Raw genomic sequence first — 27,725 nt, forward strand, 5'->3', positions numbered from 1 at the left:
AGTCCATAGTAATAATCTTCACCTTTACCCTCTTTACCCTTTGACATTTGTCAAACCTGTGGTTTACTGGCCTTTTAGACTGCGGTATCAGACTATTTCTACCTCAGCAAATATTTTATAGAACTAAAACTCCAGTGTGCTGCAAACTGAATGACATGATGTTGGTGAGGAAGTCAGGCGTTTGTTGTAATAATCAGCATATTTACTGAGCTAATGCTGCCTGTTGTAGATTATACAAGTGGCACCTGATAGAGTGTTCCTTAATATAATTATGGGTATAATAATGTGGCAACAAACTGCGGCATCATTAAAATACCCTCAACTGTGATAAAGAACATTCCCAATGCTTCTAAGCTGTGATCACAGATGTTCTGAATTCTGTAACATACAAAAAGATGCTGAAAAGACTTTAAAGATCACCAGTCAGCTCCCTGGTTTTCACAAGCAGCCAAACATATCTGCTTTAAGGGAATCATCAGCCTGTATAACATATTATAATCTAGCACTCACCTTCTGGAAACTGTTTCTAACAGTTTACCAAATGCCCACAATCTTAATTATTGTAAACAAAAACCCGGGCTATAAAAAGACACAGCAGAGAACTACAGAAACCTAATGGAGCGGCGCCAAAGCCACCAGGTGATCAAAGACCAGCCATCAGCAGAAACTGTATATGAGAAGCGAGATCACACTGTAAACACAGACCTGCAGCACAGTCACTCTATTCCAGCTTTGGCATATATTAATTACCTTGCTAATTAATAGCACAGTTGGTGTTTACTATTCTGTAAGCAGGAGGGGATGGTTTTCATCCGAGGAAGAACAGTACTTTTTTTTTTTTTGTTTTGTTTTGTTTGCTTTTGTTTTATTTTTACAGTGCGGAAATTATAGAGATAAAACTGGTTGAAGGTCTGTCATATTTCCTGGTAATACCTCCCCCTGGACCTCAGGCTGGCTTAACAGCGGTGTGTGGCAGATGCAATAAGCAGTCTTAATGATTATAATACAGTACCAGTAATATGTTGTAATAATAAAATACACAAAAATCATGCAATAGTATGTGAGCTAAGCTGATCTGTGATAAGATGGGGCACTGTTGCAAGCCTTTAAATATGAATTCCATATATGAAAGTCTTAGCAGTGACTGCTTATGGCATTTGTCACAATGAGGGACCAGATGGTGTTCTTTCGTTGCTTTGGAAATCCTAGTGTGCGTTTTTTTTTCTCTTTCTCTCTCTCTCTCTCTCTCCTGTTCGCCCTCTACCAGTCGGTAAACACAGTTCAGTTCTGTAAAGTTGCCTCCTCGTATGAATCACCCCTTTTTTTTTGCCAAGTCAAATTGTTCCTCATTTTAGCCTCACTGAACGGAAACATAAGAGGAAGCAACTTTCCGGACTGAGGACATCCTTCTTTCTGATTCTAAAATGCTCCCTGTAATTGTAATGTGTGCATCTGATCCCGTGGAGACCATTCCTGCCCTGCTATTCAAATAAACTCATGACAGGCAATCAAACACAGTCACACTGAGCAGAGGGGAGAGGTGCCATGCCCAGGGGAATCAGTTATCTTCATTCAGCCTGCCACAGTCCTTCAACCTCACTCATTGAGTATGTGGTCCTCCTCCAGGTAAAGGTTGAGGCAGAGCAGAAAGATGCTTACTGCTCCACCTGAAGGCTATCAGTCTTGCTGACGGGTGCTTTGAAGCTGTTCGCCTCCTCGAATACCAGCTCTGTGTACATGAGTGAAAAGAAGCTGTTGTTAGTGGTGCTGATGATGAGATCGTGAGAGAAAAAAAATGAAGTGTCAAATGAAATGGCAAAAACACTTCCTTGACATTTGGTTCTCACAACACAGGAATTCACACTAAGAACCACATGATTTCTTGTGCAAGGTTTATTCAGTACTATTGTAATCATGTCTGTTCAACTTATCTATCCTAGAAAGTAGAAACTCAAATTTTGGATGTGAACCATGCAAAACTATCCACTATGACTCATACCAGCTGTGGTGCATTTCACAAACCATAAAACTCCCTGCTCCACTTAAAAACATAATCATATTTATGTTGATATAAATGGCATCTCAAAATATCTCAAAACCTTTATTACTGTGGTGGTGCAGTGAGCATTCTGGTAACACCCATGCAAGCTTAACCTCTTGCATAATTCCCACTGTGAAAAGCTGTGTAGCTTGAGGCTGCAGTCATACTATATCCAGCACTGGTGGTGTTTTGTTTGTGGTACCAGCAAGACAATGAAACACAATCCAGGAAGTCGAGTTGGAGTTACAGGTGAATTGATTTAAGGACTTATCCTCAGCAGTGCTTTGTAAAACTCAGAACACACAGAATTTTACAACTCTGGAAAGTTTTCAGGGTAGCAACTATTTTATCTTTTGTTATAATAATCATAAGGTAAACAGCCAAATACAATATTCACATTACAAAGTAATCTGCCAGGAATGTGTGCTTGCATGTATGTGTTTGGCCACCGCAGTGTGATGTCAGGTTGCTTTTGGGCAAAAGTTGAGTCCAGTTTGAATTCTTCTTCTGCAGTTTTTTTGCTGAGCTCTGTGCGGCCCGCTCCTGCAGCGTAAACACATGGCCTCCGTTCAAATAAATGGGAGGACTGCCATTTTTCTCGTACTGCCGGATTTGGTGTGAATGCAGCCTCAAGCTCACTTTTGATCTGCATCATCAGTTTGTGCAACTTTGTAATGCAATCCAAAGGCTGCCTTTCTAAACTTTTCATGAAAAGGAAGTGAGAGCATGAATTTGAAAGAAATTGAGAAGTAAACAATATCTGAACATTTTAAAATGTCACCAATATGCTTGTGGTCACATCATATATTTTTTTATTGTTTTCTTCCTCAAGGACAACAGGGGATGTAAACATTTTAAATCATATACTGTGCTACTTCCAATGAAAGCTTTACCTTTCCATTCTTCTAGAGTTCGATCTTTACTCTCCAGTGTTTGATCGTAAGGCGGGGCCTCTGGCTCATCGTCTGGATCATGGTACTGTGAGAAGTAGGGATGGGACAAAGCCTCACTGGCAGAGATCCTCCCATCACAGTCCAGAACCAGCATACGCTTCAACAGGTCAACAGCTAACAGAGAAATAGACAGACAAAGAGGGTTGAGAGATATGGTAGGAGGCTGGAAACAGAAATGTATTGAAGGTGTCGCTGCTAGAAGAAGAAATGATGTATAACTGAATTTATAATTTGTAGTATGAAGAAAGCAACTTGAGCTTTAGCAGCCTCTTACAGTCTTTCGATTCAATTTAAGAAATTGATAATCCAATCTGTTGTGCATCACCTACCTAGTGGATTTGCCCCTCTAAAGATCTTTTCCAGGTCCTGCTGGGGCATGAAAGGCAGAGACTGGATGTACTTCTGCGCCTGCAAATAGGGACCAATGTTCAATCCATGGCATGTGACAATGTGTATTATTCGGAGCTAAACAGTTCGTGATCAATCACCCCAACACTCACTTATAGTGAGTATTCAGTGAGCAGCCAAGTCCTTCAAATGACTAATTAATCACAACATTTCAGTGGGTTCTTTGCATCAATGGAAGCATGTTTGCATAACACATTCCTTTTCGCATTCCCATTTAACCATAATTGTCCTTCCCAATTATCCCTCTATATATTCCACCATTCCTCACATGTTCAGAGCAGATCTTCTTTAAGAGCTCGGGCGTCGGAGTCCCAACCATCTCCATGATTCTCTTCAGCTGGTCAATATCTTAGAGCAGGAAGAGTTAAGGGCCATCAAGAATTGAGAAAAGTCAACTCTTTAATTGTTCAACTCATTATAGTAGCCGCGAGTAAATAAAATTAGTTTTAGCACTGCTTTTAGACACCAAACACAACAACCTAGATAATTCAGTCTTTTGTGATCTGTCCTATTCATTCCCCCATTTGTCTCTGTTGATGCACCTCTCCTTTAGAGCAGCCTCGGATTGTGATGCAAATCTACAAGGAGCCTGCATCCACAGGGCACTTTAAAAGAGATAATGGAGGGTTGTTGCTAAGATGGGAAAAAAACTGCAAATTGCGGTAGACTCATGCCATGCTGATGAAGGATACAGTCAGTGCCAGGAAAAAGGACTTTTCCCTTGAGCAGCTCCCCCATAATGCATCCCACTGACCAAATATCAACTGGAATAGAAACAGCACAGGTTTAATGAGTCAACATTTAATGTAATTATCTCCAAAAAATATTAACAACTTGATCATCGCCATATTCTCACCATTCTGATTGTAGTGCATCCAGTTCAGCATGATCTCAGGCGCTCGATACCAGCGAGTTGCCACGTACCCTGTCATCTCATCGTCTGTTTGCCTGGCCAATCCAAAGTCAAGGATCTGTCGGACGGGTAGACACTTCTTCTAAATATTGGAGTTTACAGATTGGAGTGCAGGATCTGCTGATTTAAATGGAGGGTCAGTCTTACCCTAAGCTCGCAGTCCTCATTCACTGCCACATTACTTGGTTTGAGGTCCTGGGAAGGATAGCGAACCAGACAAAGGAGGAGAGAAACATGTAGGTATCATAGTGAGACAGAGGATGGTTATGAATATAAAACAGCACCAACGGCTAATCCATTTAACCTTATGCAGAGCATACTCATAGAGATAAATCTCAAGAGAACAGCTATTAATTAGTGATTTGAAAATAGCCATTGCTGTACTCCACTGCAAAACCTCAGAGTTCGAGTCAGGCAGCCTCTATGTTACACAAAAATTCACATTTCATCCCCAAAATTGCTTCTTCTCGTTTTGGTTAAATGTGAATAAAATGATGAACTAGTCATCTAGAATATTCCAGTTTGATGTAATGATGCAGTGATAAAAAAACATGCAGTCATATTCGAGCATTTCACTCAGTGCAAACATTACATAACTAACAAAAAGCTGAATAAGACGGATACAGAATATGTGTGACCCTGAGAGACAGTGTGAAATAAGGTCATACTTTTCAACCTTGGAGCTATATTCTTAAACCATGCACACACTGTTATGTTTTCTCAAAGTTGATGGTCAAAATGACAGGAAGGGCAAAGAGAAGGCACTCACTCTGTGGATCAATCCTGCTGAATGGATGTACTGTTCCACAGGCGATGGGGTGGGACAGGAGGATGGGGGAGGAAATAGGAGAGAGGGGACATAAAGGAGACAGGGGTCAACAGTGCAGTTCACCATATTAGCCCCTGACTAAAGGGAGACTGCTTTTGTCTGTCCCATGGTAACTGGGCAGGCTGAACAGCTGGCCTGGCTGGCTGCTGGACTGGTCTGATGTTAGTAGGCAAACTTTTGACACCAATCTCTGAGTTAATAGCATTTCTCATTCTCTATAAATATTGTGTATTTGTGCAACATGAACTACAAATTTGCACAGACTGCATCTAATATGGACCGATTCCCAACAAGGGGTTCTTATACCCCCAGGGGGGCACTACTACAGTTGCCAGGAGGTATTCGGATAAAGTAAAACTCAACTAAGTTTTGAAAACAGAAATGATAATTTCATTAAATGTATCTATCTACACAGTGATTAACTTGAACTTAAATGAGAGTGAGTGAAAAGATCATCAAGCAAGCAAAGAAAGGCACTGGGAAAATGGCTGGAATACCCAAAATTAATGAATAAACTATTGAAATAATGAGCTAAAAGTAATGGATAGATAAAATAGCCAAAATGAATGGACTATTGGTTGAAAATTACACAACTTCTGCCACTCAAATAGTAGTATGAATACAAACTTGGCCTGACCTAAACATTCACATTTCAATCTGACTATATATATGTATGTATATATAATCAATAGTGTTAAATATGGATGAATGTGGATGAAGGGCTACTTGAGTTCATCTCGTGTGGCTGTGGGGGTACAGCATGTCCAACAAAAAAGGCTGGGAACCACTCATCTACTATTTGCATTCAGTTTGGCATGCAGCGGATAAATCTCGACATAGTAGATCACCTTGAGGCCACGGAGAAGCTGGTAAATTAAGAACTGCACGTGCTCGTCTGACAACCTCTGAAATTTGACGATGTTATTGAGGTCTGCACCCATCAGGTTAGTCACCAGGTAGCTGGAAAAGGGGAGAGTGAATGTATGTGAGGAGGGGGGGGGGTTGGAGGAGAACATGGTGATGCTGCCATGGCAACTGTCAGACATCTCCACAAGCCTGTAATCTCTTACAATCGCCTCCACCAACACCACCATGATATCTAATAACAGAAGCATTGCATTTTTGGTGAAAATTAGACAGATGTACTACTTATAAGAAACATTACAGGATGGAATATTTACAGTTCATTGAAGTCTTCTAGAGTTGCTGCAGGTGTGAAGACGTCCAGAAGCCCTATTACCTGCAGAGGCAGAGGCAGAAACAAGCAGAGTTGATCAATAGCCAGGCGGAAACACACAGAGAGCTGCATCTGTCTGTCTCTGGATATTTTTATAAGGAGCACTAACGTTCTCATGTTTCATGTGCTTGAGCAGTCTGAGTTCTCGGTATGAGCGCCGGCTGTGGATCAGAGACTGAAAAGGCCTGGACAGCTTCTTCACTGCAACCTTCTGGCGCAAGACAACATCGTATGCTGAACTGTAGAGAGAAATCAGAGAAATGAAGTTAAGGTATCTGACTGTACATGAAGATAATTCCACAATCAACAAACAAAAATGATCTCCAGTAAAAACAATACAAACATTTCATTTCAAATACTCTAAATTCAGGTGCTGCAATGATTAGCACTGTTGTCTCACAGAAAGAGGGTTCTAGATTCAAACCCACAGACTGGCTGGGGCCTTTCTTAATGGAGTTTGCACGTTCTCTCCATGCCTGTGTGCGTTCTCTGCAGGTACTCCAACTTCCTCCCACCATCCAAAAACATGCAGGTTAGGTTAACTGGTGACTGTTAATTACCCGTAAGTGTGAAAGAGAGTGTGAATGCTTGGCTGTCTCTACTCATGTTAGCCCTGTGACTGACTGGTGACCTGTTCAGTGTGTACCCCTCCTCTCTCCCAATGTCAGCTGTGCTTGGCTCCAGCTATTCTGTGACCCTCTAGAGTATTATTTGCTTTCTCTCACAGAGTTAGACAAAAAGATCAATACCTCAAAATTTGTGTTTAAAATATGAAGCTACAGCCAGGAGATGGTGAGTTTAGCTTAGCATAAAGATTGGAAACAGAGAAACATCTAGCCTAGATCTGTTCAAAATTTTAACACATGATATCTGTTTTTTTGTTCTGTGCAAAAACCAATGTGCAGAAGTGTAAAAAGTGTGGGACTATTTCTTGGTCATGTGCAGTGACTTCCTCTGGCTATGACCCTGCTTACACCTGGCATTAACATGTGTCTCGGGTGATCCGATCACAAGTGGACAGCTGAGACACATTGTGCCTACGTCACTTCTGCTACAAGGTCAAAGGGCCCTGCTCGCTATTATAACGTCAGACAAGCACCAGATTTATTGTTAGTGCAGGCTAAATAGCTAAGAGCTAATAAAAATGTCTCAAGAACTACCATAATAAACATGTACAGGCTATTCCAACCATTCAGATTACTCTAACCCATAAATTTGTGGTCCTCTCCATTTTATCAACCACAGGCAAGCCTACCAAAACAACTCTCACTCCCTGCATTGATGATATATTTTCCTGTTACATCCTTCCAACAGAAAAACATAAGTGTTTACGCTACAAAAGATATGTGGTCAAATGTGTCCCAGGCCATCTCAGGAAGTGGTTTGAGTAATCAGATCACAATATGTCTTGGTGTTAGCTTACACTTGTCTTTACTTGTTTGCTTGTGAGTGGATCACCCGACACACATGTTAATGCCAAGTGTAAACAGGGTCTATGTTACTTTAGGCAGAGCTGGGCTATTATGCTACAGGACAGTCATTGTGCTAAACTAATCTAAGCTAAATGAGTTTACGGTGTGTTTAGTTACTTTTAGACTGAGCCAGGCTTGCCATTTCCCCATTTTACATTCTTTAAGATAAGCTATGCTAACCAGCTGATGGCTCCAACTACCATACATATGTGCTGTAGAGAAGAGTAGTAATTAATGCTGGAGTGTGGAAAGAGACACAGACTGACTGACAGACAGAGAGATACTTGAAAGTGTGACAGAGGATGTGGTGGAACAAGAGAAGTGAGGATGTCAGATGTTGTAAATGTGCAGCAGTTTATTTCAACTGCCTCTTTTGAAATGTAAATGTCATTCCACATATCGAATGATGAGCCCTGCTGCTGCTGCTGCTGCTGCTGCTGCTGCCTTTGTGGTGCCCATGTCTTTTCAGCCTTTTCAATTCTCACAGTAATAATAATACAGCCATCAGAGAGCGGAACAAATAAACAGGAAGGAAACATGGGTGAGTATTGAGAAATTCTGCAAAGCACATTGCGGACAGAGCAAAAGGGAAGAAGTTTGACACCGAATGGAAAAAAAATGACATTTAAAGTAAGAGTAAAGCGAGCGATTTATAGTACTTAGAACTGACTCAATGTATAGTACAAAACGTATTATTATTGGCCTATAGCATTAATTATATAGTCAATCAGACTGATTTCACTTTATGGGAAAATACCTTCTCAGTCATGCTTGTGAAGTTCTTGTAAATGTATGTTCTATAGAATGTGCTCATTTTCAGGAATTTGAATTTGAGGTGAACTAGAGGTGTAACCACAACCTGCCGCGTCATCTTTTACATGAGTTTGTGGTTTCCTACATGTCACAGACTACACTTTTCTGAGAGCTTTTGGCCCGCAAAATCTGGAGCAAAATACTTTTGCTGTGTAGTATAAAGGTGTTAGTTTCAAATGAGAGGCCTGGTTCAGATTTTAGATTTAGCTTAATAAAAGCAATATAGTGAGACTTTTTAATGTGAGAAAAACACTATGACCCAGACTTGCTTACTCATAACCAAACTACTCTTCTTACTGCTACATCTTAATTCTGATCCGTTCAGCAGTGGGTGTAATGACTGACTCTTCAACAAGCGCTTACTGGTGCTGTAGCATCCTGGTTCTAATCACGTTTTTGAAGCGTTCCTGTTATTTTCTCGGCATATAAACAGCATATCCTTATTTCAGACACTTGGATAAGTCATGCATATGTGAGCTGGAATACTCAGATAGAAACCAGGGTACTTTGGCATTTAAACACTAGAAGTCTGATCATTCTCTGCCATGTTTGCAGGTGTGTCCATCAACTCAAGTTACAGTACTTAGTAGTTAGTACAACAAAACATATGATGGCAAATGATACTGATGATCATAATGCATAACTGAAATACGTATGTGTATGTAAACACTCTCATTGCTAACAGTTTCTAGTTTGACATTGTATTTGAGTCATTCTGCACTTCCTAAAATGTGTCACAACTACCATAAAGCAGACACATGTAAGCTTCAATTTCTGTGACAGGTGATATTTTATCTACTGTGAGGGGCCCACAGTACATTTTGTTCCTGGGCCACCTTGGCAGATTCATAAATGTCCCTTTTTTCCCTAACAAACTCAAAAACTTCAGCTCTGCAGCAAGCATATGGTCACCTTGAGAGAGTTGGCAGAGACCAAATGATGTGTGTCTCCTGTTTTTTCCACAATATAAAACCCACTGTAAATATTACTGTATCATTACATGATGACTTACAATGCTTACATGCTTGAGTAAACTGCACTCTTGCATGGTTGACTGCATCCCTGTAGCCTTCTGGCTGGATGTCACCTGCTGCCAGCCCGGATGTCCCCGCCAGGCTTCAGCCAGGACAGCAGCCACTCTCCTCCGTCTCTGACATGAACCAGGCCTCTCGCCTCACACATTCTTTCCTCCCTGCCATCTTCCATACATGGGTCTGACTGCACAGCTCTCAGAGAAGCAGAGCCAAGGCATCGATTTCTTTCCTCTTCTTCAGTCTCAGTATTTTATTTTACATCTCGGCTCTTAATGCACCTCCGGTTTCATAACCAGAGGAAGGGCAACCCAGTGTGACATGATTCAGGTATCAAGATTCAAGATTCCCTGTTTATTCACCAAGGAAACCTATCTTCATGTACATATGCTTATTTCAACAGCTCATGGAATCCTAATTAAACCAATGGGGAAAACCTATATGATCTGCATATATTTGCTGTTGGGGGAGGGTATTGACTCTTGCAATTAGAGATGAAGATGATTGAGGCTGGGGGTTGATCCACATCCAATTTTATGAATTAAAAGGTAGTGTTAGTGTAGTTTGACATTTTTATAGATGCGCTTACTTGCTTTTTAGTTAGATGTGAAAATCGATACCACACTCTGTGTGGTGAATATGAGGCTACAGCCAGCAACTGATTAACTGACTTAAGCATAAAGACTGGAAAAAGAGAAACAGTTAGCCTACTGTAGCTTCAAATGTAACATCTGCCTACCAGAACCTCAAAATCTAATAAACATGTTATATTTTGTTTAATTCAAACAAAAACAAAAAATGTACATTGATATAATTATTTGGGCCTACCTGTGAGGCTATTTCTTAGTCATTTTTCATTTGTCACTTTTGGAAAGAGCAAAACTAGCTGTTTTCCACTAATTTGAGTCATTAAGTCATATTGAGGTATGTTAACCGGCTGGTGGCGAAAATTTGATACCGAATGGAAAGACAGTCATATCTTCCTATCTTACCTCTCTGCAAGAAGGAAAAAAATGCATTTCCCAAAATGTTGAACTATTTATTTAGCACTATACCCCCAAATTTCTATTTTCAGTATTCATACACACACACACGCTATAATTACAGCCTGCATGCTGCATCTGTAGCTATTAAATTGCACTGCAGTCACTTGATGAAAGCCCTCTATCTAAACATGAGCTGTGAGCAACAAATCAGAATCCCAATCTCGTTTTCTGCTCAGTTTATCGTATTCCCAATCAGCAAACCGACAGATGTAACATTTCTGACAGCAGAAAATGAAACAGTCATGTTTTATTCATAGTTACCCAAATGAGAGGCTTTGTGCCAAAGTCCTGGTTTACTAAGCAGATGTTACATATGTTGACATGAGATGAAAGCAGCTTGATCAGCTTAGCACATATTCTCTCTTGTTGTTCAGTCTCGCCTGGTCCAAAATTGGTCCAATTTTGGCTCAAGAAATGAAGCAGAAAAGAGAATATTTATTGGACAATTCTCAGACGGTAGGGACGCTGATAAGTTAATAAAACTGGAATTGACAAAAAATATGACAGCGTTCAGTCTTTCAAACTTTTTGGCTCATGACTTATCAGAATTCAAGAGGCACTGCATGTTAAATTATTAAATACGCTGTGCATTTATGAGGCCTCACTCTCTGTTGTGTCTGTGCTTTGCTCCATCCATTTGCTCCATTCCTCCGCAGTCCTTCCATTTCTTATAACTAATATAACTCTATTTCTCTTTTGGTCCCTTTTCTCCCATGGGTGATGAGGGTATGGCTCAAGCTAAACTATAGAAGATTATATGAGCTTGTCAGATCCTTGACCTCAGGCCTGCAATCTCAAGAGGTTTTGCCAAGAGAACAAACCGCTATTTGAGATAAATGACGAGAGCTGTTTTACTGTGCATCTCAAGAGGTAGACTATGGGACTGTCCTAACCCCCCGTCATCACGACACACACATACACATGTGGTACTTTGAAACCCCATCCCCCAGCTGTTTGCATATCAAGCCTTTCCATGAGAAAGTCACCGACAATAGCTGGAGATCAACGTTAACAATGCAGGGCAGTGCTGGGTGGTTTGTGGAGGAATGTCCTTTGTGTGTGTGTATAACTTAAGAAGGCATTTCACCAGTGCAAACATGTCATGTCCATAGATATAAGTCCTTTAGAGATATAATTGCTCAGATTGTTCAGTCTGTAAACCAAGATTTTCAAGATTCAAGACAACTTTATTAATCCCCAGGAGGAGAAAAAACACCTGCTATTCCCTAAATACATTTTCAAGTGTTTCTTATATTTCCAAACAAACCAGACACATAAAACACATTACTATCTGTGTGGCAGGAATCGGTCTCGAGACAGCAATGATTTAGTTTACCTTAATCCATCTATGTTCAGTAGGGATTCCAAAACATGGCTATAACCCAAGGAGTACAGGGAAGATTGTGTGTAGCTCACTCAATTTGGAAAAATAGAAACTACAACTTGAGTTTAAAAAAACCTATATATTCAACTGTTACAATTGAGAGTACATTAAAAACTAATTCGCAAGCGAGCAGAGTTGAAATATCTCTGAAATATTTAGCTATTGGATGAACGAATTAAATATGTTGGATAACTGTTATATAAATGGTTGAAATAGTTAGCTATTGCATGAATGGTGAAATAGCTAACAATGGATGAAGGTTAGCTAGCTTACTAGTTAGCTAACATAAATGGTGAAGTAGCTAAATAATGGAGACATGTTTGAAACTGCTAAACATTATGGATATATGGTGAAATAGCTAACTGAAAAACTAATTAGCAAGCAGGCACATTTGAAATATTTAGCTATTGAATGAATGGTGAAATAAGTTGCATAATGGTCAGCTAAAATGGCTAAAGGTAAGGGATAAATGGTTGAAATAGATAGCTATTAGATGAATGGTGAAGTAGCTAAATAATGAATAAATGGTTGAAATAGCTAAAAATTGATGAATGGTCAAACAAGTTAACTAACATAAATGGTGAAGTGGCTAAATAATGGACAAACGGTTGAAACAGGTAGCTAAAAGTAATGGATGACGGAATAGCTAACTGATAAATGTTGAAATATCTAGCTAAAATATACAATTTAAAGAGCTGACTAAAAGGAATGGATAAATGGTTGAAACAAATGAAAGTAATGGATGAATGGTGAAACAGCCAAAAGAAATGGATTGATTGAAAAACAAAAGCTATGAGCAATAAATGGTTGAAACGTCCAGCTTCTGCCACTCTAAGGAGGAGTAGAATGAATGCAAACTTGACCAAACTGAGGGGCTTGGGTTGTATATCATGGTCAAAACTAATCTGTCATCAAGTGGGAATAAAGAGACTTCAATCACAGCTCTGTGACTTCATGTATGTAAGCACAAGAATTAGTTCATATTTTTCACAATCATCTTGTTACGAAATCAAAGAAGTTCCAGAAAGTGCTGTTCAGAGCCATAGATGCACATGAAAATTGTGCAACAAAGATCATAACTTTGACTTTGGCACTGAGTTTTCTATGCTGAGACAAATTGACTGAACGTTCAAAGATCATGAGCATCAACTGTGAATGCCACATTACTCCGGGCAACATTGTTTTGTTGACAAAGACTAGTCCCATGTACCACTGAATGGATGCATTCATAACATTACGATAAGCACGTTTATGGCATGGGTGTCAAAAATGGGTATTAGATCTTAACTTTGGTAGTTTTAGGTTCTAAGATGCTTGTGTGCCTACAATGTCCCTGAGGCTGAAACAGCTGAAAGCAAAATTGTGATCCAGCTCTCTTTAATTTTGCTCTTGTGCTATTCTGAGCAGAGCTTTAAAGCTGAACACAGGCAAGATATTTATGCACAAAATACTCCTGGAAGCCTGAATCATTAAGAGGAGCTCCAACAGAGGAGCACACCCCATCTCCTGCTAATTCAGACAGTATCTTCATTAACATCTGACTTGACAGGAACTCAGTTGTCAAGATAAAGGCCTCCATCCAAAGGATGCAGGCAATGGCTATGATGGGTGTGGCTAAACAAGCCAACATATCAATTTTATGCAATAATGTTAGTGTGTGATCTGACATAACACAGGGCACAAGTACTGGATCATACAGTGTCCAAACCAATTTAGCAACACAGGTGGGAACATTAGCAAGTTCAGTTCAGCTACTGAATCCTACAAACATGTTTCTCCAACACAACATCATCCTATCTAAAGACTATTAGGTAAATAGTATACAGTTATATCCCAGGAAAATGGAAGCAGAGTTTATTGTACCCCACTACAAAGAAAAAGACTATGAATAACATGCAGTATATCCATTCTAGTAGCACAAATAAAACAAAGTCAGTCATGGACTTTTCTTTGCCTGCACAGAAAATGATGAATCAAAACTTAACAGCCAATTCCAAACAGGCCCCTGAACAGGGCAAGAGTGGGGATCCATAAAGACAAATCTGGACTCACAGACATTAAATCTTCTACCTCTCTCATCCCTTTTGTAAAAAAGCATCACAGGATTTGGATTTAGAGCCATAGGATTGGCTGGAAAGATGTAGCTTTTTTCATTGTTGTCTGGAAAGACTCAATGAGGATGTGCTTGAGTTTGGGATGTTGTGAGTGGACAAACACTGAATTTAGTATACAGGTAAAAGGATGGGCTTTTCACCAGTTCTCAGTAAGGTGTCATTTTATCTGGATTCTGCAGTTCATATCTATGTAAATTGTTCTTTACAAGGTCTTGGGAATTTCCATCTGTAATTCAGTCTTTGACCGTGCTGCCAGGATCAATCAGTTTGCAGTAGAGGATTGATTGATCCTGGCAGTTCAGGCTTACTTCTTGCTTCTGCTATTATGGAGTCACCAATATGCAACACTGCATAGAGCAACTTAAACATCTTAACGTCTTGAAAAAGTAATTATCCCTCTGGGATCAGTCACATGAACATCCAAACCATTCTCCCCATATTTCCTTAGGTAACCATCTGCCTATACTGTTATACCTTAATTAATATTGACAGTGAGGGGGGATTATCACCATGACACATCACCATGGCAATGAGATAGCACTGGCAGATACAGATTAGTCCAAAATGAAAGCAATTGCATGTTGCCAAGTTGATTATGTCTGTGTGTGTGGGATGGGATGGGATGGGAGGGTTATTTGGGAAATTCCTGTGCTGACACTATCTCAGTCTTTAACTCCCTCCCACCCATATACAGAAGCAGAAAGCAGTGAGCTGTGGGATAAAAACAAGCCTGCAAACCTGCTATGTCTTTATAGGATATGGGTGACAACAGTGCACATGAAATCTTATTCATTATTCATAGACATAACACATTATTTTAGGTTTTTGCCCCAACATATTGACTCCTTAAGCTATAAAAGCTACGTGATAATAATAAGCCGGCATTACCAACAATGACAACAATAAATACCAAACGTTCAGTCACAAGCCTCTTCATTCTGATGACACAGCCGACATGTAGGCATCGCTACGCTGATGCATCATGAACAATATATATTGTAGCTGTGCAGCCTCGCCCCTCCACCCTCCCTGCACACACGTACACACACACACACACACACACACACACACACACACACACACACAAACAAACACTCACCACACCGAGCCGTAGGCTCCGGAGCCCACCGGCGTCAGGTTCTGGTACCGCTCCGGAACCTCCCACACAGTCTTGTTCAGCTCCTGTCGGTAGAATCCAGGTCTGGCCGACATTTCTCCAAGCCGTCAACAGGAAAAGAAAGGAGTGAGCAAAAAAAATAGGGGGAATGGAAACGAACGGAGGAAAACGGTAGATGGGACCGGAGGCGCGGGCCGCCGTCTGCTGCCTGAGCCGAGCTGCTGCTGCTGCACACCGCACCGGCCAGTGACAGCCTAGCTCTCTCCCTCTCTGTCTCTGTCTCTGTCTCTCTCTCTCTCTCTGTCTCTCTCTCCTGCACCCCCACCCCCTCACCTCCCTATGGTTATGTCAAAAAGTTGATATGATAGACTACCATTAATAACACCAAGAACAAACATATTATATTATATGATGTGATTTTACATCAAGTTAAATTATAATATAGGCTATTATAGGCCATTTTACACTATAATAATGACATTATATGAGTATACATGTGGGGTAAATATACAAAAAGCTCAGCTGCTTGCTGCTGCTGGTAACAAGGTTGATAAGTGTTGAGACACGACCTATATTGAACATTTAATGCACTAAGCTGATAAATTGGGTGATCTGTGGGTTTGACATGAGTCATGCTTAATTTTTAAAAATAAACTGATACTGCATTGGTCAAATCTACAAGTGACCACTTTCACATTATGTATTTTATTAATTGTTATTGAATTGAAATAATCAGTGAATGGATTAATGTTACAGGATAGAACGTTTTACGGTGTACAACATGAATAAGTTGGTGAATATTTACATTCACGCAAGATACATGTTTTTGTGGAAAAAAGAACAAAAAGCCAACAGAGGAGAATAAATGGAGTTAGCAGAAAGAAATTGTTATATTAAAAACAAAAAAATAGGGAAAAAACAAAGATAACTGTATAATAACTTAGAATGTACTAATATAAATCTATGACTGTCATCTGGTGGTTAATATATGCTAGTGCGAGATGTACCAAAAACAAGACTATGACAATGTAATCACATTTCCAAGAAGAGCAGTGTGAATTGAATTCTAGTATTTTTGAAATCTCCTGGTTTGGCTTTAAATGCTGCCCTGTGTATCTGAGTGTCTATTATGATAAACACTGTAGGCTAAAATAATTAAATGTTACTTTAAGTGTGTTTTTATGAATAAACTAAACATAACACATGCACAATATGTTTAAAAGATAACCATTAAGGCCAGTTTCATTGTGACCAGTTTCATTGTGTTTTGTCTATATCCTTATGGCTTTCGATTTAAAGTAAAGTTTGAAGCAATTAGGTTGGCAAAACAGTTCTGTGTTTAGGTCAGTTTCCCCCTTTGGGTTTGAATCTGACTTCTGACAGTCACTGTTTTTCATAGTAGGCCAAAGAGTTGGTGATGAAACACTGTATTTGATAACCCATCAGATTCTGTGTCCTGTAGTGTTGGTTGGTTAGATTTAGGCATGAGGATTAACAGTGGCAGTTCTAGCTTGAATGACGCCCTCGGCAAAAAATATATACAATCAGAAATATAAGAAGAGCAGAAAGCAACAATAATAATATAATACAAATAAATAAAGAATATAGCACAAATCCTTCTTACACAAATGGGAAAACACACTGATGAGAATCAAATTATTACACTATTGCACTTAGAACAGCAAACACTGTTTAAATGGCACAAGACTGAACCAATTCATCTTGGAGATGCACAGATTCATTTGCTATTACCTATTTTTTTGCCATTTCACACAACCCAGAAAATAAAAATGTGCATGAACTATAGGCCTGTATTTATAATATTATGAATGAAATGTGCGTTATTTGGAAGAAAGTCGAGGTGTGACTGACTTTAGCCCACTAATTCCATTAGAGTATTGCTCTATTAAGTGGATCCCCCGTTCCCCCCTGCCCATTCCAGTAGGGAGACCCAGAGGTGAACTGTCCCCCCCCCCCCGCCCCTTCTCTCACAGCTTCTGTGCGCGCTGCACCATCTCAGCATTTTCTTTTCTTGAAGAGCTCGTGCCGCACCCCATGACAAAATGCGGTCCTGGGCGCTTGCCCAATTCGCTCATATCAAGCTGGGTAACACTACTCCATTATAGATGGGGTGGAAAGGGGAGAATAGAGGAAAAGGGGAAAAAATTAGAAAGAAAAAAATGTGACTATTTGCATCTATATCTATTTGATGAATGCATTTCTAGCTGCCAGAACACAAATAATAAACTTAAGTTTTTTTCAAATACTTGAAATTGTTACGTGTACATATACAGTACTTCTCATTTATGAGAATAACTATTAATTGTATTTATGTGTAATTGTAATGACCAGGTGTCATCATTGTTTTGTGTGATTCACCTGCCTGTTTGCTCTATCTATGCAGGTTATCATTAGCACAGCTGGGAACACGGTATTTAAGTTGTGCCTGCAGTACAGCTCACTATCTCACTGGCTGACACTCAGCTAGTTGCTATGCTTCTAGAGCTCTCTTTCCCCTACTGGCATGTGTTTAGTTATATTGAGTCCATTTTAACATCTTGCTTAATTTTGTTTTATGGAAACTTGTCAGTAAAGAACAAAAATCGTCTGTTCAAAATTGCGAAAGAAACCAGTAAGGTAATTGGCATGCAGCAGCTCTCTCTCTCTCAGAGATCTTTGACAAGCTTGTTTTAAAGAAAGCACGGTCAATCTTGTCCAGCTCTGATCACCCACTTTTTGCACGAGTACCTTCCTACAGTAAAGATGGCCGACAAGAGTGCCGCCATAAATCCAATCCTTGCCGGAAGTCCCAAGCGGTATTTAGTCAATCACTGCTCATATATAGCCAATCCTTGCAGGAAGTGTCAGGTGGAAGTTAATCGCCGCTCCAAGCGAAAACAAAAATAAAAGTCTAAAAACCCCACATACGTTTACACATAATTTTATGAACCTTGTTGCGGTTACATGTTTATCGTAACAGTATCATTGACTAGCGTTTCAAGGATTTAACTTTAATAACATTATGAATACAAATGTGAATGGTATGTTTGTGTGGTGGGGGTGGTGGTAGGGGGGTACACACTCACTCACACACACTCACAATAGGACTGAATAATAACTAAGATTGAATAGAGTTCTCAGATTAAATAAAACAAGGATTAATATTTAAATAACCAATAAATTAACTGAGGACTTTGAGATTAGGCAGCAGTTGCAACATGCACACACAGTCATAACAAATGTCATACTTACTTTCACATAAATATTAATTTATCAATACTTAATATTTAATGTAATTTAATACTGTGCAATATCCGTATACCGTGTTATATTATTACTCTCATTGTCCATACCCATTACTCACTGCATTATCACCATTATCACCATCACTGTGCCGTACAGTGAACCCTCGCTATAACGTGGTTCACCTTTCGCGGATTTTTTTTAGTGCATTTTTTTATGCTTTTTTTTTTTTTTTACAGTGCATTGTGTTCTGCATCCTGATTGGCTAAGGGACTGTAGACCAATGTCATTAGTCTCCGTGCCTCGTCTCTGTACAGCTTGCCAGATTTACGTTTGCAAATTTTCTCCATGACAAAACCCACAATGTCGACGAGGGTGGCATGTCTGTTTATAAGTGTCTTCTTGCCCAGAAGAAAAAAGAGCGCCGACAACTACCCATAACTATGTTCTTCTCTCGGAAAAAGACACCTGCACCACAGCCTTCAGTAGGAAAAGACACCTGCACCACAGCCTTCAGTAGAAAAAGACACCAGCACCACAGCCTTCAGTAGAAAAAGACACCTGCACCACAGCCTTCAGTAGAAAAAGACACCAGCACCACAGCCTTCAGTAGGAAAAGACACCTGCACCACAGCCTTTAGTAGGAAAAGACACCTGCACCACAGCCTTCAGTAGAAAAAGACACCTGCACCACAGCCTTCAGTAGAAAAAGACACCAGCACCACAGCCTTCAGTAGGAAAAGACACCTGCACCACAGCCTTCAGTAGGAAAAGACACCTGCACCACAGCCTTCAGTAGAAAAAGACACCAGCACCACAGCCTTCAGTAGGAAAAGACACCTGCACCACAGCCTTCAGTAGAAAAAGACACCAGCACCACAGCCTTCAGTAGAAAAAGACACCTGCACCACAGCCTTCAGTAGGAAAAGACGCTACAGCGGAGCGGAGTCAGGACGAAGAGGCACAGTCAGAGGAATTGTGAAATACGCATCAGTCACAATGTGTCCAACCTCGTATTGATTATTAAAATGATTATTTTACAGTATTTCTAATAACTATCATAGTTATTTGTAAGAAAACGTTTATATATTTATTTCTTAAACAAATGCTTGGGCCTGAAAACAGGTTTTGAGCTTTGGTTTCATTCTATAGTACAGTATTGTATTGTATAATAATTGTAAAAAAATAAAGCTGACTACTTCACGGATTTCGCCAATCGCGGGTTCTTTTTGGAACGTAACCCCCGCGATAAACGAGGGTTCACTGTATTTAAATAACGTGCTAACCATGATGCTAACCGCTAATCGATATGGACTAGTGATGGGAACGGCAGTTCTTTTTACTGTACTGAATCTTTAGAATCCGTTCATTAAAATGATTCGTTCAAAAGATTCCTTCACCGAATCGTTCAGTGCTCTCCAACTCCCTGAACTGATAAGCAGCCAAATAATCCGTCATTCAGTTCATGATTCAGCCCTGAGGTTCACGTTCACTTACTGAGGGACGGTGCGTTCAAGGACTATATTATACAATCATTCGCGGGAGACGCAGCGCTGCTTATACATGCACTAAAAATATTACACAGTGAAAGTGTCCTCTGTGCACAGTAAAATAACATAACATGATGCTACACTGATGTTAGCAACACAGCGCTAATGTTAGCAGTACATGTACTGAACGTGAATCAACTCCTCAGCCCTCAGTGCCCTGAGTCAGTGAGTGACTGACACAGCGCCACTTTTAGCAGTTCGCGAACGTGATTCGTTTGCGAACGATTCATTGAATGACACGCTGAGGACGTGAATCTCGTTCACGTACTGTGCTGAAAGTGGGCTGAATCATGAATTGAATGACGGCGAATCACGTTCGCGAACGAATCATTGAACGACATGCTGAGGACATGAATCTCGTTCACGTACTGTGCTGAAAGTGGCGCTGTGTCAGACTCACTCAGAGTCAGTCAAAGTGTTGTCGTTCACTGAGTGAGTCGCGGCAGTTCCACTCCCGACCGGCAGCCATGCTCGCGGCTGAGCTCAACTGAACTGAACTGAGAAAGGAACGAATCAGTTCATGAAGTGATTCAGTTCACTTCGTTCACTCAAAAGATTTGTTCGTTCGAACGACACGTTCGCGAACGACACAACACTAATATGGACCATGGATGTATTATGGATGCCGAAAAAGCAATACATTACACGATAAGAAACTTCCACTTGGGACTTCCGACATAGATTAGATATGCAGTTGGCTCCCTCTCACTTTTGGAGGAATTTAGGCTACCTCGAGCACGAACAAATAGGTACACATTTTCCTTTGTCCCACATGCAATTAATGCAGTTAACTTGTACAACCCCTAAACAACATTTCTACTTTTATTCGGATTGTGATTGTTCTTATCAAGTTTGGTTGTGCTGTATGCTGAGATGATTTTTGTTATGTCACTGTTTATTTATCTATTTATGGTTGTTGTGTTAGTTGTTTTTTGTACTGTCACTGCAAACCAAATTTCCCCTCGAGGGACAATACAGCTCTGAACTGAACTTGAACTTGCTTTAGTTTTATGTTTTACTTTCTTGCACCTTGAACAGTCACACATACATCTTACACCCACTTGGTCTATAAAAAAACATTGTGTTTAAACTTAATGCTGGTGTGTCTCCCGTTTGTTGAGGCCACTTTAGCCAGGTCATGACAGAATAGGGCTCATCCATTTAGTTTGTTCTGTTGGTGTCTCAGGTAGCAGTGGTGGTGTTGATCACGAACACTGATTAGGTGATTTTGCCCAGCTGTGTACTGGTTGATGGTTTTGTTCTGGTTTAGCTTTGGTTAAGCTTTCATTTTGCTCTGGTTTTCTATTTTTTCTGACCCAATGTCAGATTGTCATATGCCGTTCAGAAGATAGGTTACTGTCCTTATGCATTGTATACAGAGTTTTTGTATATATATCTAGTGTTGTGGCAATGTTAGTGTCTGTTGTTTTCGGACAGCCGTCTCAAGGTCACAGCCACGTCATTTTTGTAGGGTAACCTGTAGGAGAAGTGACAGAGACAGATGGGCAGGAAGGAGAAGCTTGAGTAAGAGAAACTTCTGCGTCAGCGACATACACTGCACACACAGGAGTGTTTAAAAAAAAATATATATTATATTGATTATATCCACCCGTAAAAGCCCCACTGGCACTGTGTGAAGAAAATCCCTCCAGACAAAAAAAATCACAAAATAAACCTACAAACTAACTTTCAGGAGGGAAAGTCACAGTTTTACTAATATCACACAAAGCGAGGAAGAGTTGCAAAAAAAAGTTCCGTTCATCATTTACGGGCTGGAGTTCCCCACCAGAGAGGCTCCCTGCCCTGGCTGCACCGTGCCGGCTAACCCTCAGGGATGACACTTCATGTATGTGACATATTCTACTAGAGTTGTTCTGATTCCGATACCAGTATGAGCCAGGCCTTTACCACAATGATAATCATATCACAGTCATGCAGGCGTAGTATGATGTACATGTTTGCTCCAGACCTGCCTTATTCAGGTGTTTTCTCAGCTTGCCCTGTGACATGCGAACAGAGCTATTACGTGTGTGATCCAGATCTGCCTGTTTTGGGGTGTATTAATGTTACAACAGCATCTCACAGAACTTTGTGAAATATTTATAAAATTTAATCTATAGATTTGTATACATGGACACGAATTTCCCATTTTTTTCGTGACACTCAGCATGACTTTATATTTCAGTTGGAAGGATCTTTTATGCCTGCACCATATTTTCTCTGTCAGTAAGGCCACAGAAACCATTACAGATCACTTAAAAAAATTATATTTTATGGCATGGCTATGCTGTGCTTAGGTTTAGGCACAAAAACCACTTGTTTAGGGTGAGGGTTAGGGAAAGATCACGGTTTGGGATAAATGAAAAAGTTACTAACATTACTTTCTTATCATTAGGCAACCTTCATTGTCATGGTAACATGAATGCTGCAAAAAAGAAATGTCCCAATTTGCATTTGGAAACAGGAGGCAAACTGGTCTACAGTCCAGTTTTGACACCTATCTATCTAGCCATCCATTCAACCTGCCACCTCCAAACATGGAACATTATATCGTGTATATTAGGGGTGTGACAATACACTCAGCTCACGAGACGAGACTTGATATTGGGTTCATGAGATCGAGACGAGATGAGATGTTAACACTATTTTTAAAGGAAACTTCAATGAGGAAATATATGACTGTTCGTTTATTTGAAAGTCACAAAATGCAAAATAATGCAGGTGCATTTTAAAATGTTTTTTTAACTAATCATCTTGTAATGAATATCACTTTAGTTCTACTTCCTAAGTATGAATTATCATATGCAGTATGCAGGGTCCGTACATGAAGTATAATTCATCTGCATTGTTGTATAATGAAAGATCCCATTTAACGCAAACAATGCAGATTAATTATATTCAATGCTTAGACCCTCCACTCCTGCTCTCCTACTTCTGTGAGATCTTCTTAGCAGGTAGAAGCTGCAACAAGGTTAATGATCCACACGTGACATTATAAAAAGAAGACATGCCGTGAAAATGAGAAACAATAGAAAACTGATCATATTTTTTTGTTTTGTTTTTGGTGCGCACCCTTAATATTGCTTTGCGAGACAACATTCACCTTGACGAGAAATATCGGCACGTTTTAATCTCGCGAGATCTTGTCACATCCCTAGTGTATATACAGTATATGTCATATATTTTTCAAGTTGTTGTCCCGTGTCAATTCTGTGATGTTCAGGGGTAAAAATAAAAATAAAAATCAGTATCCTGCACGGTTTCTTTTGGTCATGGTTGAAATGTGACATTTCCAAGTTTCCTAAAATTTTGCCGTACATGCCAGCTCACTGGGAACCTTGTGCGGGTATTGTGCCTGTTTAACTTTCTCCCAGTCCAATCAATAGCCAGCTGTTTGACTGTGAAGGGGCACGGAAAATAGCGAGGTGTGAGTCCTCATGTCAACTGTGTAGTTGACCTGCCTGTTTGCTCTATTGTTGCAGGTGATCGTTAACGCAACTGGAAACACCTGAGGATTCCTAGTTTATTTAAGCTGCAGCACAGCTGACTCTCTGACATCCAGCTGCTAGCTGTTTCTCCTCTCCTCACAGACACCCGGTTTGTTTAGTTTATGATACTTTAGTTTTACTTTCTTGCACTTTATTTAAGTTAATAAAAATTTAAAACCAATGGCTGCAGCACCGTGGTCTTGGTTCCACCTGTGCAGCCCTTCCAACAGGTAAATCTGAAAATTTACACTGTTGGTACTGCTCCCTGCAAATATATGGTTAAAAATAAAATGATGAAATATTCTTGGATTACACAACACATGGACTAACATGTCTGATAGACACACACCTGGAATAAAGTGGTTCAGGTGGAGGTGGAAAGACTCCAGTGATGTAGAGCCTCTCGTACACCTGTAGATGGGGAGAATGACTCTATGGGGTGCTGTTTGTAAAGCGGCTCACGCTGAAAATAACAGCAACATTTTGTCACATTTAGCTTCAATGTTTAAAAAACTGAATTTTTGAGACACTTTTTTGCACATTTACAACAATATTTGTCAATTTAGAGATATTTTAAATATTTAAATTTAAATGTTTTGAGTGAAACTAAATATTTAGCTAATATGCAAATTCAAATGCCGGTAACAGCCGGTAAAGTACCAAAATAAATGCTTGAGGAGGTCAGAGTGTGTTTATAGTGGCAAATAACGAATAAACCCCATCTTATCCGGGGAAATGGACTCTTGGACATGGATTATCGTGATAATAACTACCTAAAATAACAAACACGGTTGGAGAAACTTTATTTGAAGAGTAGGCTACTGTGAGTTTTTAGTGTCACTTTTATGAAGGGTGCCGGACTTATGACCTGTAGCCACTACAGCCAGCCACAAGGGGGCTCACTATGACTGATCTGTCATCCTACACCCTTGCTCCTCCACCCGGTACACTGTACTGTCGGCCATGGTCGCGCCACAAACATGACTGAATCTGCTTTAGCTGAGAACATCGGCAGAGCCGTTCTGGCGGCAATACAGAGTATGTCGACAGCGACAGCAACCACCACAGGCCACCTCGGTAAGTATGTTTTCCAAATCGCGTATCATTGGATGCTTGTCAACTTAACTAAACTAGCTAACGGTAGCCAGTAGAGCTTTGCTACTAGCACACATTTACACACATTGGCTGTGTCCCAATCTGGTTCCAATTGCGAGGCTGCATCCTCGAAGTACGCATTTAGAGGCCGATTACGTCACAACGTCGCACGAAGGCTGTCCCAATTCGAAGACTCCTTCAAATGCAGCCTTGAAATGCGGCCTTCTTTTCCCTCTTTTTCGAGGATGCACCGCTACTATCCTTCGCGCCTCCCAGATGCTCCCATATCCCAAGATCCTTTGCGCGGCGCTGTTCAGTGCTGCGAAAACACAACAATGGGGACACCAACAGGTGAAGACTTTCCATTCAAGTGTAAGTATTGGTTTGTTTTATTTAATTATTTGTACTTATTACTACTTATACTTTTACTAATTACTTATATTTTATTTATATATATATATATATATATATATATATATATATATATATATATAAAAATGGACTAAGATGAACAAATATAGATTTTAAGAAAGAGCTACGTTTGGGATTATCACTATTATATGTTACTTCATTATTATCATTATTATGATAATCTTTTGCTATATTAGAACCCTTTTGTCTGTTGACATGGTAAAAAAACAAAAACATGTTTCACATTACATTTTGTTTCATTTTTGTTTTAGGGAGCAAGGAGCAAACCGAGCTCCTGATCAAGCAAAGAGGGGAGAATGACCATCTGTTCACGGGGGCCAAAAACTCCGACACGGCGGGATGGAGGTAAGGCTGATGTCCATTTTTGTAAATGTTTGCATCCCTGTGTTGATGTGATCTTGTGTTTACCTTTTCTCTTGCTTCCCTCTGTGTTTAGAGCAATACTACAAAAGATTGGCCTGGAGGGGAAGGTCCAGCCCTACCAGGCCAAAAAAAAATGGGACAATTTAAATAAAATATATAAAGTAGGTAGCCTACAGGTTTGGATTAGGTTTACTGTTAATAAATACTTTTGCTGAAAATTGCTGACATGATTGATTTCCACTGCCTTAGGATTGCAAATATCCAGGGACAGGGGAGGGGGCCAGCGGCAAGCCCACTGCTGGCACTTGGCCGTGGTTTGTCCTCATGGATGAGGTACTGGGGCAGAGGCCATCTATTGCCCCCCGTCCTCATTGCCTCCATCCGTGAGGACACACCAGGGCCAAGTGCCGCAGTGGGTGAGCAGGAGGGTGAAGAGGAGGAGGAGAGCCAGCCAGGGAGCAGCAGGGACCAGCCAGGGCCCAGGAGGAAGAGGAGGAGGGAGGATGACCTCCTTGACCTCATAAAGGAGGACATGAGGCGGCAGAATGAGGCAGAGGAGAGGAGGGAGCAGGAGGGGAAAGAAAGGATGGAGAGGCTCTTCTCTCTCCTGGAAAAAGTGATTGAAAAATAAATATACATCTATATAGATGTGTTTTAATTTGATTTTTATTTATGAACTGTGTTTATTTATGATTTTTCTTTATTTATTATTTGATTGTGAAGAGTTTGATGTTTTATGTTATTAAATAAAAAATATTGTTACACGTCTATTCCATTTAGTATTTACAACTTCAGTACAATTTATAACAGGGTTGACAAACGCTGTTCAGGAAGAACAAGGGATTAAATATTTAGTTTTATTATGAAGTGATGAAACATTGAACTATTTACAAAATTACATCTGAAAGAACTATTTACAGATTATTATTATGTTATTTTTATTATTACAATTTCCCAATTATTTACAGTAATAGGGTAAACCGCCTGTGTGTACAGTGGGCTGTGCCGGAGTAATCTGGAGTCGTGCACAGACCCCGGCCAGCCCACGTATACGTCCACAAAGCGGCCCTGATGGTCACAAACTGCCTGAAGGATAATTGATGCAAACATTTTCCTGTTCAGGTAGCAGTGACCATCAGGGCCGCTTGGTGGCTTGATCCTGACATGGCAGCCGTCGATCGCTCCAGCAGCCTTTAAAAAGGCTCTGTCTTGCCAGCCCTGCAAACCCACGAGTTACTGCCGCCAGGTCTTCAGCAGTCTTTGGGAGGTGGATGACCTTGTGGCGAATGGCCACCACCTCCCCAGTAACTCGGTGGACGATGCGGTGGACAGTGGAACGAGGCATCCCAAACACCCGTGAGACCACCCTGTATGATGCCCCACTCGCCAGCCAGAAGAGGAACACCAAGGTCTCTATTGTGGCACCCCATCCATGTCTCCAATCCTGGTGGAGAAGGTTCAGCAGCACTGCCAGGGACTCTCTGCTCAGCCTAAAATCCTGCCTGGTGTCTCCATTATTAAGAAATCTGTCCAGGACAGGCACGGCCAGGTTGATCCTGCAGTACAGGGGTCTGGTCTGGATTGAGAAAGGAGGGGAAGAACAGGAGAAGAAAAATTGTTAATTAAACAATAGCTACACAATTCTGGTTAATAAGATAATTCCAGTTATAATTCCAGTAAAGTCATTCCAAGATAATTCTAGCTCAATTCAGACCTTTGATAGATAACGCTTAACCTGTATATCGATCCACTATCAGTCTATCTAGGCTTCGCAATCTAGTTTTGATTCATGCCAAAATAATATTAACTTATGGTCGGGGTTCTTTAACTATTCATGAATTGTTCAGGTTATATGGCATCATGTGCCTATCTACAGTTTATATGTCTAGCATTAAGGTGTTGCATTAGTATGTTAATTACCCTAACTGTTAACTAGCTAACGATAACATCATGATAACATTACTGTGGGTTCAAATAACAGGTTTACCTCTCGGTCCCCTCTTAGCTGCATAATATATAATAAAATGCGGCGGAGACGGAGCTGGCGGATGTCCGTCATCTTCTTCTTTCTTTCTTACTTTCTTGTCAGTTTTCTTCTTTCTCTTGTGTGTTTTCCTTCTTTCTTCTTCTTTCTTTCTTTCTTGTGTGTTTTCCTTCTTTCTTCTCCTTTCCTTTATTCTTCTCCTTTCTTCTCTC

At 40.3% G+C, this 27,725-nt stretch overlaps 2 protein-coding genes across 2 annotated transcripts in view; both read right to left on the reverse strand.

Moving 5' to 3' along the window:
* The window catches only part of LOC128353349 (DENN domain-containing protein 11-like), a 252,134-nt gene that overhangs the window by 172,079 nt on the left and 52,330 nt on the right, over window positions 1-27,725 (reverse strand). The gene's annotated exons all lie outside the window — the stretch shown is intronic.
* Window positions 848-15,583, reverse strand: mapk11 (mitogen-activated protein kinase 11). The gene is made up of 12 exons (XM_053314042.1): window positions 15,341-15,583; window positions 6,491-6,620; window positions 6,326-6,384; window positions 5,993-6,104; window positions 5,085-5,114; window positions 4,463-4,510; window positions 4,259-4,373; window positions 4,095-4,166; window positions 3,671-3,750; window positions 3,324-3,402; window positions 2,935-3,108; window positions 848-1,729 (listed from the first exon to the last, which is right to left on the reverse strand). Exons 1-12 carry the CDS (start codon window positions 15,451-15,453, stop codon window positions 1,656-1,658), a joined length of 1,086 nt encoding a protein of 361 aa, XP_053170017.1. The 5' UTR covers window positions 15,454-15,583; the 3' UTR covers window positions 848-1,655.

This window comes from Scomber japonicus, chromosome 23, assembly GCF_027409825.1.
Source record: "Scomber japonicus isolate fScoJap1 chromosome 23, fScoJap1.pri, whole genome shotgun sequence".
Classification (NCBI taxonomy): Eukaryota; Metazoa; Chordata; class Actinopteri; order Scombriformes; family Scombridae; genus Scomber; species Scomber japonicus.